General features: G+C 40.8%; 1 protein-coding gene across 1 annotated transcript; it reads right to left on the bottom strand.

The window, feature by feature from the left end:
* Window positions 1-2,288: 2,288 nt before the first annotated feature.
* gpat3 (glycerol-3-phosphate acyltransferase 3) lies at window positions 2,289-8,632 on the bottom strand. The gene is given in 4 exon segments (NM_001008432.2): window positions 2,289-3,242; window positions 5,555-5,711; window positions 7,308-7,557; window positions 8,520-8,632. Coding segments are annotated over 4 exon segments (465 nt in total). The 5' UTR covers window positions 8,570-8,632; the 3' UTR covers window positions 2,289-3,234.
* Between the last annotated feature and the right edge of the window lie 8,439 nt (window positions 8,633-17,071).

The raw sequence follows: 17,071 nt of genomic DNA, 5'->3' as shown, positions 1-17,071 counted from the left end.
TTCAATGTAGTACAGGTATAGGATCCGTTATCCAGAATGCTCAGGACCAAGGGTTTTCCAGATAAGGGGTCTTTCCATAATTTGGATCTTCATACCTTAAGTGTACTAAAAAATCAGCAAAACATTAATTAAACCCAATAAGATTGTTTTGCCTCCAATAAGGACTAACTATATCTTAGTTGGGATCAAATACAAGGTACTGTTTTATTTTTTATAGAGAAAAAGGAAATACATTTTAAAAATCAGAATTATTTGATTAAAATGGGAGTGTATGGTAGACAGCCTTTCTGTAATTCGGAGATTTAAGAATAATGGGTTTCCGGATAATGGATCCCATACCTGTATAGTGGATAGGAATGTGTCAGGGACACTGTAATTGCTCCAGAAATGTTTATGTGAGGTTGTGTAAATTAGGGATGCAGCGTATCCACAATTTTTGGATCTGGCTGAACACCGAATCCTAATTTGCATATGTAAATTAGGCTGTGATAGCGCTAAAGTAAACCATGGGTGCAGTGCAAAATTTTCAGCTTCCATGTTTGTGACAAAAAGTCACACAATTTTAAGGATTCGGTTCGGCCAGTAACGTGGATTTGGTCAAAACCGAATCCTCATGAGAAAGACCAAACTTTAGCCGAATCCTGGATTTGGTGCATCCCTAGTGTAAATATGTAATATTAAATAATGTTACTTTCAGTTACATTACCTAAACTGACTTACTCTTATCACAAATTACAGACAGCACTGACAAACTTTCAACATTATGTAACCCTTTTTGGCTAAAAAGCACTTAAATACCAGGCTATAGGTAGAACATGGGGTACATTGGGACTCTCTTTCAAAGGATGGGCCTTCCCTTAGGTTGAAGATACCTGGATAGAGATGAGGATGTAGTTGAATTATAACTCACTGATGCGGTGTAGTGCAGATGTATCAAATAGGACGCCAGAAGGTTCTGTAGTTGAACTATAATACAGACTTTATTTTCCAAGACAGATGTTAAAAGTGCTGAGGTAGATCAATACTCACATGAACAATATATAAATAGCAGAACCCACTTAGGATAGCAAAGGAGGATACCACCGGTTATTCCACCTCTATTGGAGTTTGGGCAGGGTAAAGTACCTGTCAGCTGGGCACCACTTTGGAAGGCAGATTGGATAGTGAAGTCAATCCCCAGGTTGATAACCTTTAACTCTTGTGGGTCCTACGGCTGGGCAAAGATCAGGGTTTATACTAACCTGTATCCTGTCACTAGTCCGTGGCCCTGAGTTAAGGCAACATTGCCTAGTGGAAGAAATACTTCCAGCTGTCTTCTAGTTGGGGCTTCAGCTGCCCTTACTATCTTGTTCTTACGCTCACTTCTCCTAGAGGGTGCTATAACAAACCTGCTAATTTATATAAACCTTGTTCACAGGGCCCTGTCCCCGACTTCTCAAGAAAAGATATTGGTATCTTGGTAATCTTACTCTACTGGGGCCTGTTGCTGCACCCAGGCTCAGTGGAGCTGTTCTTAGGTAGCAGACAGGCAGCCAAAGAGGAAGCCACTCCTCCTTGCTAGACACTATATCAGTCTGCAAGGGGAGTGGTCAACCATACTAAACCAATAGGGTATAACGTATAGTGCAAACTAGATACATAGGACTCTGCCTAGTAACAGTAGTACAACCTGAAGAGGTAGGGTTTAAAGCCATAGGGAAGCTAAACACTATGGGTCCCTACATTTCTTTAAACCTTACACTCTACTTACGTGGCCTTGTATAAAAGGTGTGTTTTTGCAAACTGGTTTTCTTTAGTTTTGTATTTAAAGATTGTTGCTGTTTTAAACTACAGTGTGTGTTAAAGACTAAACCCAACTGTAAAGCTGTCCCACTGTGCTCCCTAGTTCTCTATAGAAGTTGATGAAAAGCATAATTATACATGGAAACAAATTCACCAATGAGAATTCTACTGACTGAAGACTTAACTAAAGATGCAAGAGAACTGACCAATGGGAACACAGATTCCCTACATTACGTGAGGCATCTTGCCATTATTTACATAAAGAGATAAATGTCATTTTTTACCTTCATTATATGACACAGTAATCAGACATGGGCATAAAGGACAGACAGCTCCCTTCATTACATATTACATTATTCTGGCATTTGTAGCCCAGCAACAACAGAATAAAGTTTGGTTGAGCAGTGCTATGCAACAGGTTTAAAGGGACACTAAACCCTAGTTTTTTTTTAATGCAAATGGCATTTAACCAAACAAAAAGGTATGGACAAAAATCAAAAACACTGTTTTAACATGGAAATAGTTTATTTCAAAATAAGAAATGCTATAATCAACAGCAACAAACAACTCACTGGCCAAAATGCAGTCGTCATAGCCACAATCACCTAGTGCATTTTTTATTTCCAGATGTTCCCCACCAGCTGTTATTTTTCTGGTCAAAATAGTTGAGTGGATTAGATTTAAGACAAGGTTAAGGCTGATAGCATATTGACAATTTTCTCGACCAACATAATTGAGCTAAAGGTGGAGAATTGCCCTAAAATGTTCCTGCTGTCTCAGTCATTGAATGTGCACATTGACAACCTGAAGATGTTCACTGTAGCTTCTGATTGAAAGCACCATAAAGAGGGCGATTTATTAACGTTAGATTTTGATTTTTGTTCACAAATTGGGTTTTTTTTTAGAGCTAAAACTGCACAATTCGAGTTGAGGTTCAAAAACCAAAAACTGGTATTTATTAAGTGCAATAAACCCAAAAACTCGAAAAAAAACTTATATAGAAACTTGCAAGCTTTAAATGGCAAAGTCAATGGGAGTAGTCCTAGGCCAAGTCAAGCCATATTTTCAAACTCTAATTTTTCAAGTTCTTTAAGTTTGCAAGCTCAAAGTATTCAAGTTTTTTTATTTGAACGAGTTTTCCTTATTAATAAATAAGCAACCAATCAATATGCACGTTTATTCGATTTAGAAAAACAAAATTCAATTCACAAACTCGAAAATTGATAAATAACCCCTTTAAAGGCTCTGTCGGGCATTTTCCATCTACGTAAATAGGAGGCAACAGGTGCAGTTTCAATAATGTTTATGTTGGCTGAGATATGCTGTTGGGGAAGATGCCTATGTGCCATCAGACTAAAGCCTTATGCAATTAACTGAATTAACTGGACATCACAGGTCAATTCCTCCGCACCATGCTCATCTACATACATTTCTTCTTCATGTCCAGGTTTGTTATAAGCCTTAAAAACATAAAAATTATATTTGTAAACATAGTTATCAGTTTTAAAAAATGTATACGTAAATTAGAATTATTGTATCACAATATAAAATATTTGATGAATCTGTTTAATGCCCTGCATAATAAAAATGTTTTCTGTAGCATTCTTTCAGTTGTAGCTACACTTTTAAGATAATTTTTACTAAAGCTGAATATACAGGGATACATTCACCCAGACTATTTGACACCTGCCTTTATGTTCCAAATCAAAAAAACTGAAATTTCTGACTGGGACCTGCTTAAAACTGTGCAAATTCTGCTTGGCATGTTAGTTAATTTGTTCACCCAATATCTATACTGGCCTGCATTCCCAATCATTATATTTAAGGTTAAAAGCTTTACCCAACCCAATATAAACATGACTGTAAGTGACTATAGTATGGTTTGATCAGCAGATGTCACCATGTGTAAAGAGCTTTAGTCACACTAAAGAAGATCAAGCCATTTGACCACATGAGCAAAATGGAAGAGGCAAATAAGTCAGCCTGAGTACCAAATTGTATTCAGCAATCAAAAAATGAGCTGTTAATCTTAAATAGGATGAATAATGTCCAGAAAATAAGGTATCTATGGACGAGATACCTATTCCCAAAGGGTGTGGACTCCTCTCAATATAAGATGTATCATTTGCACACTTACTTCCTTTGGTACATTTAGGCTGATGCCACACGTGGCGTTTTTACCCTACGTATTTTCTAATTCTCTTGGTGGCTGAAAAACGCACGATATCATCATCCATAGAAATAACTTGAAAAGACTCGAAGGAAACCACACAATGCGTTAATACGCCAGAAAACGCCTTACCACGGATTTTTCAAGCGTTTGCTGAAATACGCCGTTATTTGCATAGCAACCTATTAGTATGTATACACAAAGGCAGCTGCCAGACCTAGCGGAAATACGCAGCGGTTTTTACTATTTCGAACTATTAGCACCATGGGAAACGGGATTTGCTACGTCACCAGTACTAGGCTGAAAAACACCATAGTCAGGGGCTGTGTGGCTTGTGCGGCGTTTTTAGGCTGAGAAAATATGCAGCATAAAAACGCCACGTGTGGCATCAGCCTTATATCCTCAATTTATTCTTCCAGCCAATCTGGGTTTAAAATAAGTAAAAATAATACAGGCATGGGACCTGTTATCCAGATTGCTTGGGAATTTAGGCTTCTGTAATTTGGATCTCCATACCTTAAGTACTAAAAAAAAAAATCATTTAAACATTATGTAAACCCAACAGGATTGTTTTGCCTCCTGTAAGGATTCATTATATCTTAGTTTGGATCAAGTACTGGGTACTGTTTCATTACTATAAAGGAAAAAATAAATAAAAAATGTGAATAGATTATAATGAAGTCTGTAGGAGATGGCTTTCCTGTAATTCAGAGCTTTCTGGATAATGGGTTTCCAGATGACTGATCCTATACCTGTACCACAATTTAGAAGTTATGGTGGTGAATAGAGGTGTGCACTTTTAGACACAACTGCCTTTATGACAAGAGACTAACAAATTTGTTCAGAATGTGGTTTTTAAGTGTCACTGAAAAAATTCTGCCAGCTACATATTCTGCCTTAAACGGTCTTTTTAAAAATGTGACAATTTTGCATTTTTCCATTGGAAAACACCCCCAGCAGACTATCACCCCTTCCCATAGAGATGCTGAAAACAGACTATTTGCTTTGACAAGCAGGATTGGTGTTTTCTGATTACTATCTGTGCTATTAGCCTTGTGAGCATTTTCTTGAGTTTTGTTTTTGTGACTTATCTGACAAAAATATGCAGATGATTCCATTTGAAAAAAAGCTAATAATTATATTTCAAGGCAATACTGTGGCAATTACAAAAATAAGCCAAACTAGGAAAAAATCAAGCAAGTAAATTTAAGTGACTATTATGCAGACTCAGCCCTCTAGTGGCCAAAGGAGGGAAAAATGACAATATTGAAAGATTAAGTCCGCAAAAAAGTCAATAATTAAAAATACAAATCTCTTGAGCCTATGATTAAGCGCTAGATTAGAATGAAATGCGTTAGGCTGCATACATGGGGTACAATTTTTTAATGATTTATAATAAAGATTTGTATTTTTAAATTATTGATTTTTTTGCAGACTTAATCAATACTGTGGCAATCCTTAGTTTTCTCAGGAATTAGCATCATTTTCAGTTGTATTTTGTTAACTTTTGTATTCAACCAAGTATTTAAAAAAAATGTACAAAATGTGTAATTGTGTATATAGTAGCTGAACATGTAAAGTGTGGTTTTAATGTAAACTTACCATTTGCAAAGCGGCATTGTTTAAGAACTTCTCCAAATCCCTCACAGAGTTTTAGGTCACTTTGATTCTGCGCACATTCGAGAAATTGCTTCATCTCATACTGACAAGGTGTATACTGAGATTGCTGCTGTTGCTGATACATAGGCTGTGCTGGTTCCTGTAAAAAATTCAATACAACTGATTACTATAGCAGCCATTATATTTACAAAGATATTTATTTCTTACCTATATAGTTAACAAATTATAAATATATGTAATTGTCACAAACAAAATAATAATTTAATAATAAATCTAGAAATATTTTCACAGAGTTACTTTAGAGTCACATTACCTTCTGCTTTGACTAGTCAGTTCTATTGTAACATACTTTAAAAAAGGTAAATGATGGCAAAAAAAACAAAAAAAAAAAACAAAACTGTCAGTACATACAAAAGCTGACCTTAGGGTAAATGGCAATTCAAACTGGAAATACAGTAAGTATCTCTTACCCTTAGAAACGGCATACAACATTTATATGGAAGTAAATATTCTTAGTTGGGAGTATGAAGCTATACACAGATTTTTTTTATTTATGACCTTTATGAGAATGAGGTAGTGTACGGTCATAAGCAGATGACAGCAACAATGTAACATTACTATCTAATTTAGTAAAAGCTTATATAGTTGCAATAGGCTTAATACAATGTAAAAATGTTTTTCCAAATTTTGACAGAGCTAACATTCATTTAAGGTTTTAATAAACTCGGCTTACCGCCAGCTTTAGACCAATAGTAACACTGGAGGATAGATGGTGCACAAACTTATAAATGATTGTTGATTAAAAGGATGCTCAAAATATGCTTATGTTGTATGAAAGTTAGGGCATCAGAGCTACACAATTCAGTGATCTACACAACATGGTAAAGAGTTGGTTGGTAACTTGCATTGATCACATGTTCCAGCACAATCCTCTATGATGTATGTCAACATTTTTATAGTTTATAGACGTATGGAAAGCAGAACAAAAACTTACATTCTAACAATAAAGGACCCAAATAAATAGTTTTCTTTATGTTTTAGGAATATATAAGAATATTTAAGAATATATAAGAATTCAAAATTATGGAATCACTCAACAGATAAAGTTGAGGCTTTAAAGGAGACATAGTGGATAAATGTAAAAAACCCTAATCCTGTAGGCAATTATGAATAATATACGGTGCTGGTTTCACTTTGGGCTAAACATTAACCCTACCTGTAAAAATGGCCCCTTTATTGGAGCTCCCTATAATCCTCTCAGGCCCCTGTCTGTGTTTCAAATGAAGAGTGGGCGTATCCTAACAGCCCCTGCCAGAAGCACAGCAGGAGGGGGATAGCCAATAACAGCCCTGCAGTCATACAAGCAAAGACAGGCTTCAGCAGCCTAGCTGCTGATTGGTTCCTATCCTACAGTGCAGTGTTCTGAGAGCCGGCGGCTCCCCTGCACATCCAGAGAATTCAGCCAGCAGGAAGTGGAACAGATGGGCTGGACTAGTGGGGTTTTGGGGGAATTTCTCAATAAATCAGTCCGAAATACAACTTTTTTTAAACACAATCCTTCTATATTTAGAGGAGTATAATTCACTGGTACATTCTTAATTTTAATAGGATAGGTCTCTTTTAAGCATTCAGTATCATTATAATGCCTTTTATATTTATAATCATACATGTTTTCACCTTTACTACTATTTTATTATTATTATTTTTAAAGCAGAAATGTAGCATATAATATTACCTGGTATGTAATATCTGCCCTTGCTGGCTCAGCACTGCTTCCTCCACCAAAACCACCAGTAATTGCATGGCCTATTGTGTGTCCCACTGCAGAGCCCACAGCCACCCCTGCAGCAGTTGTAGCCATTTGGGCCATGAGACCTGGCTGTCTGGGTGCTGCTGCTGCTGGACCAAGGGCAGAAGGAGCCTGAGCAACAGGGGCAGGTGGGTGAGCAGCAGGAGGGGGTGCTGGTCTCATTGCTGGTGCTCTACTGTGAGAAATAAAAAAATAAAAAAAAACATTAAATGTCTGAGCCTGTCCAAGATTGTATAAGCATTACAGCATTAACAGTTTACAGTAGGGCAATCTTTTCAAACTGACATTTACAAATTGGAGTGTCCCACCGCCAGATACAAAGTACAAATGCAAAATACAGGGATCCCTTATCCGGAAACCCGTTATCCAGAAAGTCCGTCTCCCATAGACTCCATTTTAATCAAATAATTTAGAATTTTCAAACGGATTTCCTTTTTCTCTGTAGTAATAACACAGTACCTTGTAATTAATCCAAACTAAGACACAAATAATGCTTATTGGATGCAAAACAATCCTATTGGGTTTAATTAATGTTTTATTGATTTTTTGAATTACGGAAAGACCCCTTATCCGGAATACCCTTGGTCCCAAGCATTCTGGATAATGTGTCCTATACCTGTAAAATAATAAAGAAAGCAACACAGTCTCAAACTGTATAAAGTGTATGATTTTCATGTTGCCAACAGGCCATGTGCCTATGCATTGCATAACTGATCCTACTGTCAGTTGCTTCCCTGTTACATCATAACAATGTATCAGACCAATAGCACGGCCTGTGAGAGAAAGTGTTCCGAACCATAATCTGGCCGCTAAACGGAGTTCTTATGTGGAACAGCCGCTCGCCATTGCGTAATAAGCTAAGAGCGAGAGATCCACCAAAGACACACATTTACAACTCCATCTATATCTGCAGACGGACGTTTCCATGGACTGACCAAACACATGAGCTTTATATTTGGGGTGTCTATTGGCAGAAGAGAAGGCGAAAAAGCATCGCTGAGCAGATTACAGCCACATTTCAGAAAAAGCCGGTAGTCTTAAATGGGCCCTTACATACAACGTGTGCGTAACTGGGCCTCTACTTCTTTTTAGCCACCGAATCTGACAAATATTTTAGTATGGTTAATAGCGACATACCTGGCTGGGGGGGCTACCCTAGATGTGCGGCTCCGGCTTCCTCTCGGCATGGCTAAAGATTGTTTAGCCCAATATTCCGCGTTCCGTGTCCTTCAAACAGTCCTCTCTCTGCTGGTGACGTCACGTAGCCCTCCCTCATATAACCTTCTTTGGGCCCGCCCCCAATAGGAACATTAGCCAGTTACGGCTCTGCGAAAGGTCACCGAAGTGACGCAGCAATATTGCCGAGGAGTTCTAGAAACTCCAAGATTTTGTCGCCGCTATTAGCGGCTGTCAGACATTTTGTTGGTTTCGCTTCACGCTGAGCTAAACCATTTTAGTAAACGTAAACTTTAGTAAAACGTTATGATGAGTTTACACAATTATACATTTTTTTAATAGGTAGGGATAGGGGGAGCTGCAGTATGTTGGGGAGACGCGGCGGGGGGGGGGGGGGGGAGCTGCAGTATGTTGGGGAGGACGGGGGGGGGGGGGGAGCTGCAGTATGTTGGGGAGGACGCTGGGGGGAGCTGCAGTATGTTGGGGAGGACGCGGGGGGGGAGCTGCAGTATGTTGGGGAGGACGCGGGGGGGGGGGAGCTGCAGTATGTTGGGGAGGACGTGGGGGGGACGCCGGGAGGAGCTGAAGTATGTTGGGGAGGACGTCAGTGGGAGCTGAAGTATGTTGGGGAGGACACGGGGGGGAGCTGCAGTATGTTGGGGAGGATGCGGGGGGGGGAGCTGCAGTATGTTGGGGAGGATGCGGGGGGGAGCTGCAGTATGTTGGGGAGGACGTGGGGGGAGCTGCAGTATGTTGGGGAGGACGCCGGGAGGAGCTGAAGTATGTTGGGGAGGACGTCGGGGGAGCTGAAGTATGTTGGGGAGGACACGGGGGGAGCTGCAGTATGTTGGGAAGGATGCGGGGGGGGTGCTGCAGTATGTTGAGAGGACGCGGGGGGAGCTGCAGTATGTTGGGGAGGACAGGGGGGCAGGGAGCTGTAGTATGTTGGGGAGGATGCAGGGGCAGCTGCAGTATGTTGGGGAGGACGCCGGGGAGCTGAAGTATGTTGGGGAGGACACGGGGGGGGGGAGCTGCAGTATGTTGGGGAGGACGGGGGGGGCAGGGAGCTGTAGTATGTTGGGGAGGACGCAGGGGCAGCTGCAGTATGTTGGGGAGGACGTCGGGGGGAGCTGAAGTATGCTGGGGAGGACGCCGGGGAGCTGAAGTATGTTGGGGAGGACAAGGGGGGGGGAGCTGCAGTATGTTGGGGAGGAGGCCGGGGGGAGCTGCAGTATGTTGGGGAGGATGCTGGGGGGAGCTGGAGGATATTGGGGAGGACGCTGGGGGGAGCTGGAGGATATTGGGGAGGACGCTGGTGGGAGCTGAAGTATGTTGGAGGGGGAGCTGGAGGATGTTGGGGAGGACGCTGGGGCGAGCTGAAATATGTTGGAGCGGACGCTGGAGGATGTTGGGGGGAGCTGAAGGATGTTGGGGAGGATGCTGGGGAGCATGCTAGGGGGTAGCTGGAGGATGCTGCAGTGGGGAGTGGCCCATAGTATGGGGACACTGGGGGAGGACCACCAAAGTTTTAGGGGGTCCCTGCCCTGGCACCAATGCAAAACGTAACCCCTGGCTACCAATGTCTGTGTGTCAATCGAGGGACGGGGCATGTGAGGGGCCCCGTGATTTCTGATGATGGCCCTGACTGTGTTACCACTCTCAGTTCTTTAGAGAATTCTTCTAAGAACAGACATTTTATCTGAGGGGACTTTTGATTCCCACGTATGTAATTGAGAAAGATCAACCTTCTCATTTCAGTCCCTTATGGTCAGTTGTATTTATTCAGCACAAACACCTTCATGAATCCACAACAAAAATGTATCCTTGATTCCTATATTTACAAGTGCTGGTAAACAGCCAACCTGAGCTCTGTAGCCGGTGTCTTTTCTTTTTTCCAGCTAGAATAGCTGTCTCCAGGGCTTTACAGCAGCGTATTTATATAAACTACAGCAGTTATACCCTTAATGGGACTGCACTAGGCAAATCCATAATGGAGAAGGACCTTGGAGTCCTCGTAGATTATAAAGGATATTACACCTATAGGACAATTTTCAATAGTTTTTCAGTAGCTTTCCAGTACTGAATTCCGGCAGCTATCTGGTTGCTAGGGTCTTGTTCACCTTAGCAACCAGGCAGCTATCTCTCTCTTAATGATCTCTTCTCTCTGTTTAGGTTTTAACAATGAAACTATTTCTCTCTGCTATAATTTCCAATCATTTGGTTCTATTAGTTTGTCAGGGCCGCTGGCTGTGAGATTAAATGTGGTAGGTAGGCTGTGCACAAGGATAAGGCCACTAGACAAGAAGTGAAAGGCTCATTTATGAACATAGTGCATGGGGCGTTTTTTACACCCCCCCAAATTTCTAGTGTTTAAGAGACTGGGTGCTAAGTTATGGTGCACCAATATGCAACTGCACAATGCTTTGACATCAGAAGATGTTTACATGGCATTTAAACTTTTATATGCAATACAAAATGACTCACATTTAAAACTAACAGCCATTCACATACTGCTAGAGCATGCCATCACAAACTCATGCAATTACTTACTTAAGCACAACAATTGTATGTATTATATGTGGTATTCAAGAGCATAAAAAATTATAACTGAAAAATTAATTTACAATTCTAGGCGCAGGGTTTAAAGTGTAAAAAAGTCAGCAAGCTACTATTTTTTGCAATTTGACCACTGTAGTGGTAGTACAAATAGCTGCATGACTCTGTGCTCCATTTCTGAGCACAGAGACCTACAGATGCACCCTGAATGGAACATGGTCTGTTTTAAACACATAGGCACCCCTCTTCCCTACCCTGTACTTTGCGTGTCATTCAGAGGTGCAGGGTATGGAACTAAGGGGAACTTATTGCGGGGGCGAAGGACAAAAATAAAGGGTGTAAGTTGGCAACACATTTATGTCTATGAAGATTTTCATTCATCCAGGTCATGGTATATCTAGTATAAATAAAATTTAAAGCAACTGGACTTGTTAAGTAATCATTTCAATGATTACTTAACAAGTCCAGTTGGCAACACATTTAGTTTGTCTAGTTGCCACATCCTATTTCTATGGTTCTTCATAAAGTGTTTGCCTCTTATTCCAAGTCTTGCAATAAAAAAAAAATAACCTGTGCATTAGAACTGAATTTAATTTCCTTATAATAATTCAAATCGCACATTGAAATTCTATTTAGAACATGTTATGTGTACAGTATAAAGCATGAAATTCTGATTAGTGTCAGGTTTTCCATGTTGATGAGTGTACCCCCTGCCAAGTGTATGTGCCTATTTTAGTTACCATGATAAAGCTCAATGTGAATTCTGCTATAATAATGTATCACTCCCACACTTGCTCAATATTTACTTTTATATTCGTTAATAATAAAGTAGCGGATTTTTTTCAAACATAAGAAATAATATATGGTGATATGGATGTTATCTTCCTGATCCATTACCTTACAAAATGATGCCTTGTATAAAGAGATTAGACTGAGGTATGTGGAGATATTTTTATTTGCTACACAAAGAAGCATATTTCAAATCAATTATGTTTTTGCTCTTTGTGTCACATATTCTCTAATATTATTGTATTCAGTTGAATTGCAATTTGTGAATTAAAATCTTGTTGACAGGTGAAATCCACTTGTGGTTATGAGTTGTTAGTGGATGGCAGAAAGTAGTATAAGCTTAAAGGAAAAGTAACACTAACATTTTTTAAGTAAAAAAAGCCATTCTACCCTGCACCAATAATTGCCCTGTCCTGCACACCATTTATTATTTTGAATGCTTTATTAGAAAATACCTGCTTGAACTTTGCATCGCTATATCGCCTTATTTCAAATGACCGGAAGCCGAGGCAGAATCCACTATGTGACGATCGATCCTAGCCTGACTCCTTCCTATACAGAAGTATGGCTAGGATCGATCAATCGATCGTCGCATAGTGGATACTGCCTCTGCATCGCCATATCGCCTTATTTCAAATGACCGGAAGCCAAGTTTTAGTAGGTATTTTCTTAGAAAGCATTCAAAATAATGGCGTGCAGGATAGGGCAATTTATTGGTGCAGGGTAGATTTTTTAGTGTTACTTTTCCTCTAAGGACCCTCAGGACCTGGGTTTATGGTGGATTTCAACAGCCTTTAACCTACTGTTGTCAAGTCTACTATGTTTCTGATAGCTGCCAGCTAAACCATTTGTTCATTAGTTAAGTAATTCCCAGCTACACTCAAGTGCCAATGAGAAGGAGCACAGAGCAGTATCGGGCATGTGGCTATGTGCCCGCACACCAAATACCAATGGTGCATTCCCTATCTTCCAAGGCTTTGCCAGGTGTTAAACCTCTTTGGCATCAGCATTTACGTTTGACTGGCAGCCCACAATGCAGTGACAAGCAGCCAGTGACTAAACAAGGTATGATACGTTCAACTGGGCTAACACAACTGAGAGTGTTAAGACTGTGATCCCAGATGCAAACAAAAGATATTACTTAATGAATCAGCCTATGCTAAAGGCCCCCATACACGGGCCAACAGAAGCTGCCGATATCGGTCCCTTGGACCGACTTGGCAGCTTATCTCCCCATGTAGGGGCAGAAACGAGCAGGCTGGCTGACCGATATCTGGCCTGAAATTAGCCAGATATCGATCGGCCAGGTTAAAAGATTCAGTCAGATCGGGGGCCGCATCGGCTCGTTGATGCGGTCCCCGAACCGACTGCCCCATTGCCGCCTACATAATCTGGTTGTTTGGCCCCAGGGCCAAACGATCGCATTATTTTTTTTTTTAACTTCAAGCTCCCCGATATCGCCCACCCGTAGGTGGGGATATCGGGGGAAGATCCGCTCGCTGATCTCACCGTGTATGGGGACCTTAAGAAGGTAGATTCAAGAGAAAGCAAAAAAAAATACCCCCTCCCTTCCCGGTGACTACAAGTCCAGAATTCACATTTTCCAACATATTTACTTAGCACAACTGTTAAAAGCTTAATGCGAAAACTTAATTTGTGAAAATGCAAATTGTTGGGTTTAATTGCCGCAAACTGTGAACCTATGACAAGTTGAACTAAAAAGCCTATGTTATCAGTAGTTATAATTTATTTTATAACTTATTTATAAAACATCCTTCTACCTATATTACCCTTTAAAGGAGACATATTGGATAAATGGGAAACCCCTAACCCTGTAGGCAATTATGAATAATATACGGTGCTGGTTTCCCTTTGGGCTAAACATTAACCCTATCTGTAACAATGGCCCCTTTATTGGAGCTCCCTATAGATCCTCTGGCTTCTCTGTCCGAGTTTGTAATGAAGGGTGGGCATGTCCTAACGGTCCCTACCAGAAGCACAGTAGGAGGGGAAGAGCCAATCACAGCCCTGCAGTCACACAAGCACAGACAGGCTTCAGTTTCCTATCAGGTCAGCCTAGCTGCTGATTGGTTCCTATCCTACAGTGCAGGGTACGGAGGGCCCTTGTTTCCTCTCCATCGGCCAACATGCGAAATGCTGTTGGGGAAGCATATGGGGTGTAAAGGTACCCAAAGTCTTCTCGCAAGGAAACTGCAGTCTACTCTAGAAAGTAGCCACACCGTATATTTCTCCCCAGTGGTGATTCACATGTTAGCTGATGAAGAAAAAACAAGGGACATGTCACCTGCTGTTGCCAAGATTAATTAAATTAATGAGTTATAGTTCAGGTGGTGTCAAAAATTTCCAGACTGTTCTTGTCATTCTCTCATATGTGCTTTTGCGTGGAGTTGTCTTAGTTGGTATCCAATCTTGTTGAAGCTAGGGTATTTTGTTTAGCCTTTTTTGGGGCATGTTTTGTAGTGGGCAGAGTTGCCATTGTTTAAGTAGTTGCATTCCATGTTGGGGTGTGTCAACAATGTATGGTGTATCCAACATGAAAATTAAATAGAACACATTTAGGGGCACATTTACTAACCCACGAACGAGCCGAATGCGTCCGATTGCGTTTTTTTCGTAATGATCGGTAATTTTGCGATTTTTTCGTATCTTTTGCGATTTTTTCGTATCTTTTGCGATTTTTTCGGCGTCTTTGCGATTTTTGCGCAAAAACGCGAGTTTTTCGTAGCCATTACGAAAGTTGCGCAAAGTCGCGATTTTTTCGTAGCGTTAAAACTTGCGCGAAACGTCGCGCCTTTTAAGTTTTAACGCTACGAAAAAGGCGCGACTTTGCGCGCAAGTGTTAACGCTACGAAAAAATCGCGACTTTGCGAAACTTTCGGAATGGCTACGAAAAACTCGCGTTTTTACGCAAAAATCGTAAAGACGCCGAAAAAATCGCAAAAAATACGAAAAAATCACAAAATTACCGAAAAAGTCGCAAAATGTTCGTTTCCAATCGGAATTTTTCCGATTCGGATTCGAAATCGTGTCTTAGTAAATCAGCCCCTATGTCTGACAGGAAAAGCCATCTATAGGATATATTTGCTTCTCTAAAAGCTGAGGTTATAGGGACAAATTCTCTCAGTTTTTTTCATTGTGTATGCAGAGAGGTCTGAAAAACATTGGAGAGACATATATTTGCTTGGAAGTGCTTGTGCATTAGGGAATGCAGCTACTAGCTGTTCTTTAATATGAAAAAAGTGAGTCTTGTGCCCTGTCAATTAGTAGTAGGTCAGTTTTTTCGTTTGGTAGTATGTTCTGCAGCATTTCTTGCAGGTATTGGAATAGGTCCTCTGTTTTCAGAGTATAGGTATTCAACTGCACAGCCTTACTGCTCCCAAGCTCAATGCATCAATCCCCAATGGCTCCTGCTCAGCCTTTTAGCACTTTTAGAGTGTTGAAAAGTAAATCTTTAATTTGTGGCAGAGTTATGGAGGAGTATTGCTGATAATCTTGGGGTGGTTGTGCATGAGTACCTATATGGTTACTACGTCCCGGGTTGCTGCTGCACGAGTCAGTGACATCTTGGGAGGAGGCACGTGGTTTCAGCAGGGAGCAGGAGACCGTTTTCTTTTTGTTTTGCCCATGTTTTAGGCAAAGTTCCAGATCAGTAGAGGTACTTCACGGAGCTCCTTAGAGCTTCTTCGCCAGTTGGCTCCGCCACCCTTCATCAGAACATTGTATCACTGTACCATGGGAACACTCTTAAGAGGCCTATATATTATGCTGTGTAAAATGAAATTTGACAAAAGATGTAGAAGTTTGCTGTCTGAACGCCAGATTTTATGTCGTTATTTAAGTTCTGGCAGAATAAAAAATCATGTTAAAATGATGCGGATTTTATGCCCTTTTTTACGCGGCGAAGCCTGGTGAAGAATCTGGCAGTGTAGTTAAATGGTGTTGTTGGCTTATACGAAGTGACCACACAGGTTCAGATTTCACAACCTTCCTATTGCATTGCTTCCATTTATGTGTGGCCCTTGCATGCCTGCCTTCCTTCCTAAACTATTCTGTGGTAGGACTGCTTTTAAGATTAACATTTCAATTCCTAGCACTGGAGAAGATTGTTTGTGCAGGAAAGGCAAGCCGACAGGCAAGGGACACACAATCAAGTAAGGGGGAATGACTTTAAAGTTTAAAAATACAAACAAACCGCAGCACAGAGCAGTGGAGTTTTCCAGGAAGAAAGGTTTTTGTTTTTTTCAAAAAGGTGTGTGAGCCAAGAGATGCTGAAAAGAAACGTCAGCAAGGGTAAAGCAGTAGTACTTGCCCCCTACAGTAAGTAGGATGGAGTCATGTGGAGTGTTTTTACTCAATTGGTGGGTTTTGTGATTAATAGTTATTATTGCTCTAAATATCTAATCATAAAACTAAAGGTGCCACTATCCATTCAAGTGATAGGGGGTTGAATATAATTGATCCCAAGCATTCTTGAGTCGCAGGGCAGTGACACAAACATACCCTAAAATGTTTCTGACTCTTGCAGATGAGTTTCAACTTTATAGGAGGGATATAGGTGGTATTAGGGAAAGTTGTTTTAAAAGAGAACAATACCCCCGGGCACTAAAAGCCCCCTTAACTATCACTGTCTAGACCCCCCTCACCTTTCCCTTATCGCATAGTTTTTAAGTTTAAACACTGTACCTATCGCTAACCCCTAGCTAAAAATGCAGAATAACACAGTAGCGAACCTGGCAGTCATCTTCTCACCGACTGAGACAATTCAGGTCTCTCCGCCAATACAAACCTGCTTGCCCCTGCGCAGTTGGAGGTAGCAGGAAATCGGCTTCAACTGTGCATGCGCAAGCAGGTTTAGTGATGGCGGTGCAACCCGAATAGTCTTCAGTTGGTAAGAAAATGTCGGCCAGGAACACTGCGCTACTCTGCATTTTTAGCTAGGGGTTAGCGATAGGGACAGTGTTTCAACTTAGGAACTATGGGTCTTGGGTTGGGTGATTTTTGCTCAAAAATGCCCATAACCCATCTAGCCTATCCATGTGTAAGAATACTTAAAGGAACCTATGGCAGAAGAATGCTGATAAGAAAGTCCTAGATAATGCCTAGAATAAAAAAATCATTTTAAAGGAAAACTATACCCCTAAACAATT

Source organism: Xenopus tropicalis, chromosome 2, assembly GCF_000004195.4.
Source record: "Xenopus tropicalis strain Nigerian chromosome 2, UCB_Xtro_10.0, whole genome shotgun sequence".
NCBI classification, from domain to species: domain Eukaryota; kingdom Metazoa; phylum Chordata; class Amphibia; order Anura; family Pipidae; genus Xenopus; species Xenopus tropicalis.
This window is presented reverse-complemented; position numbering and strand designations above follow the sequence as displayed.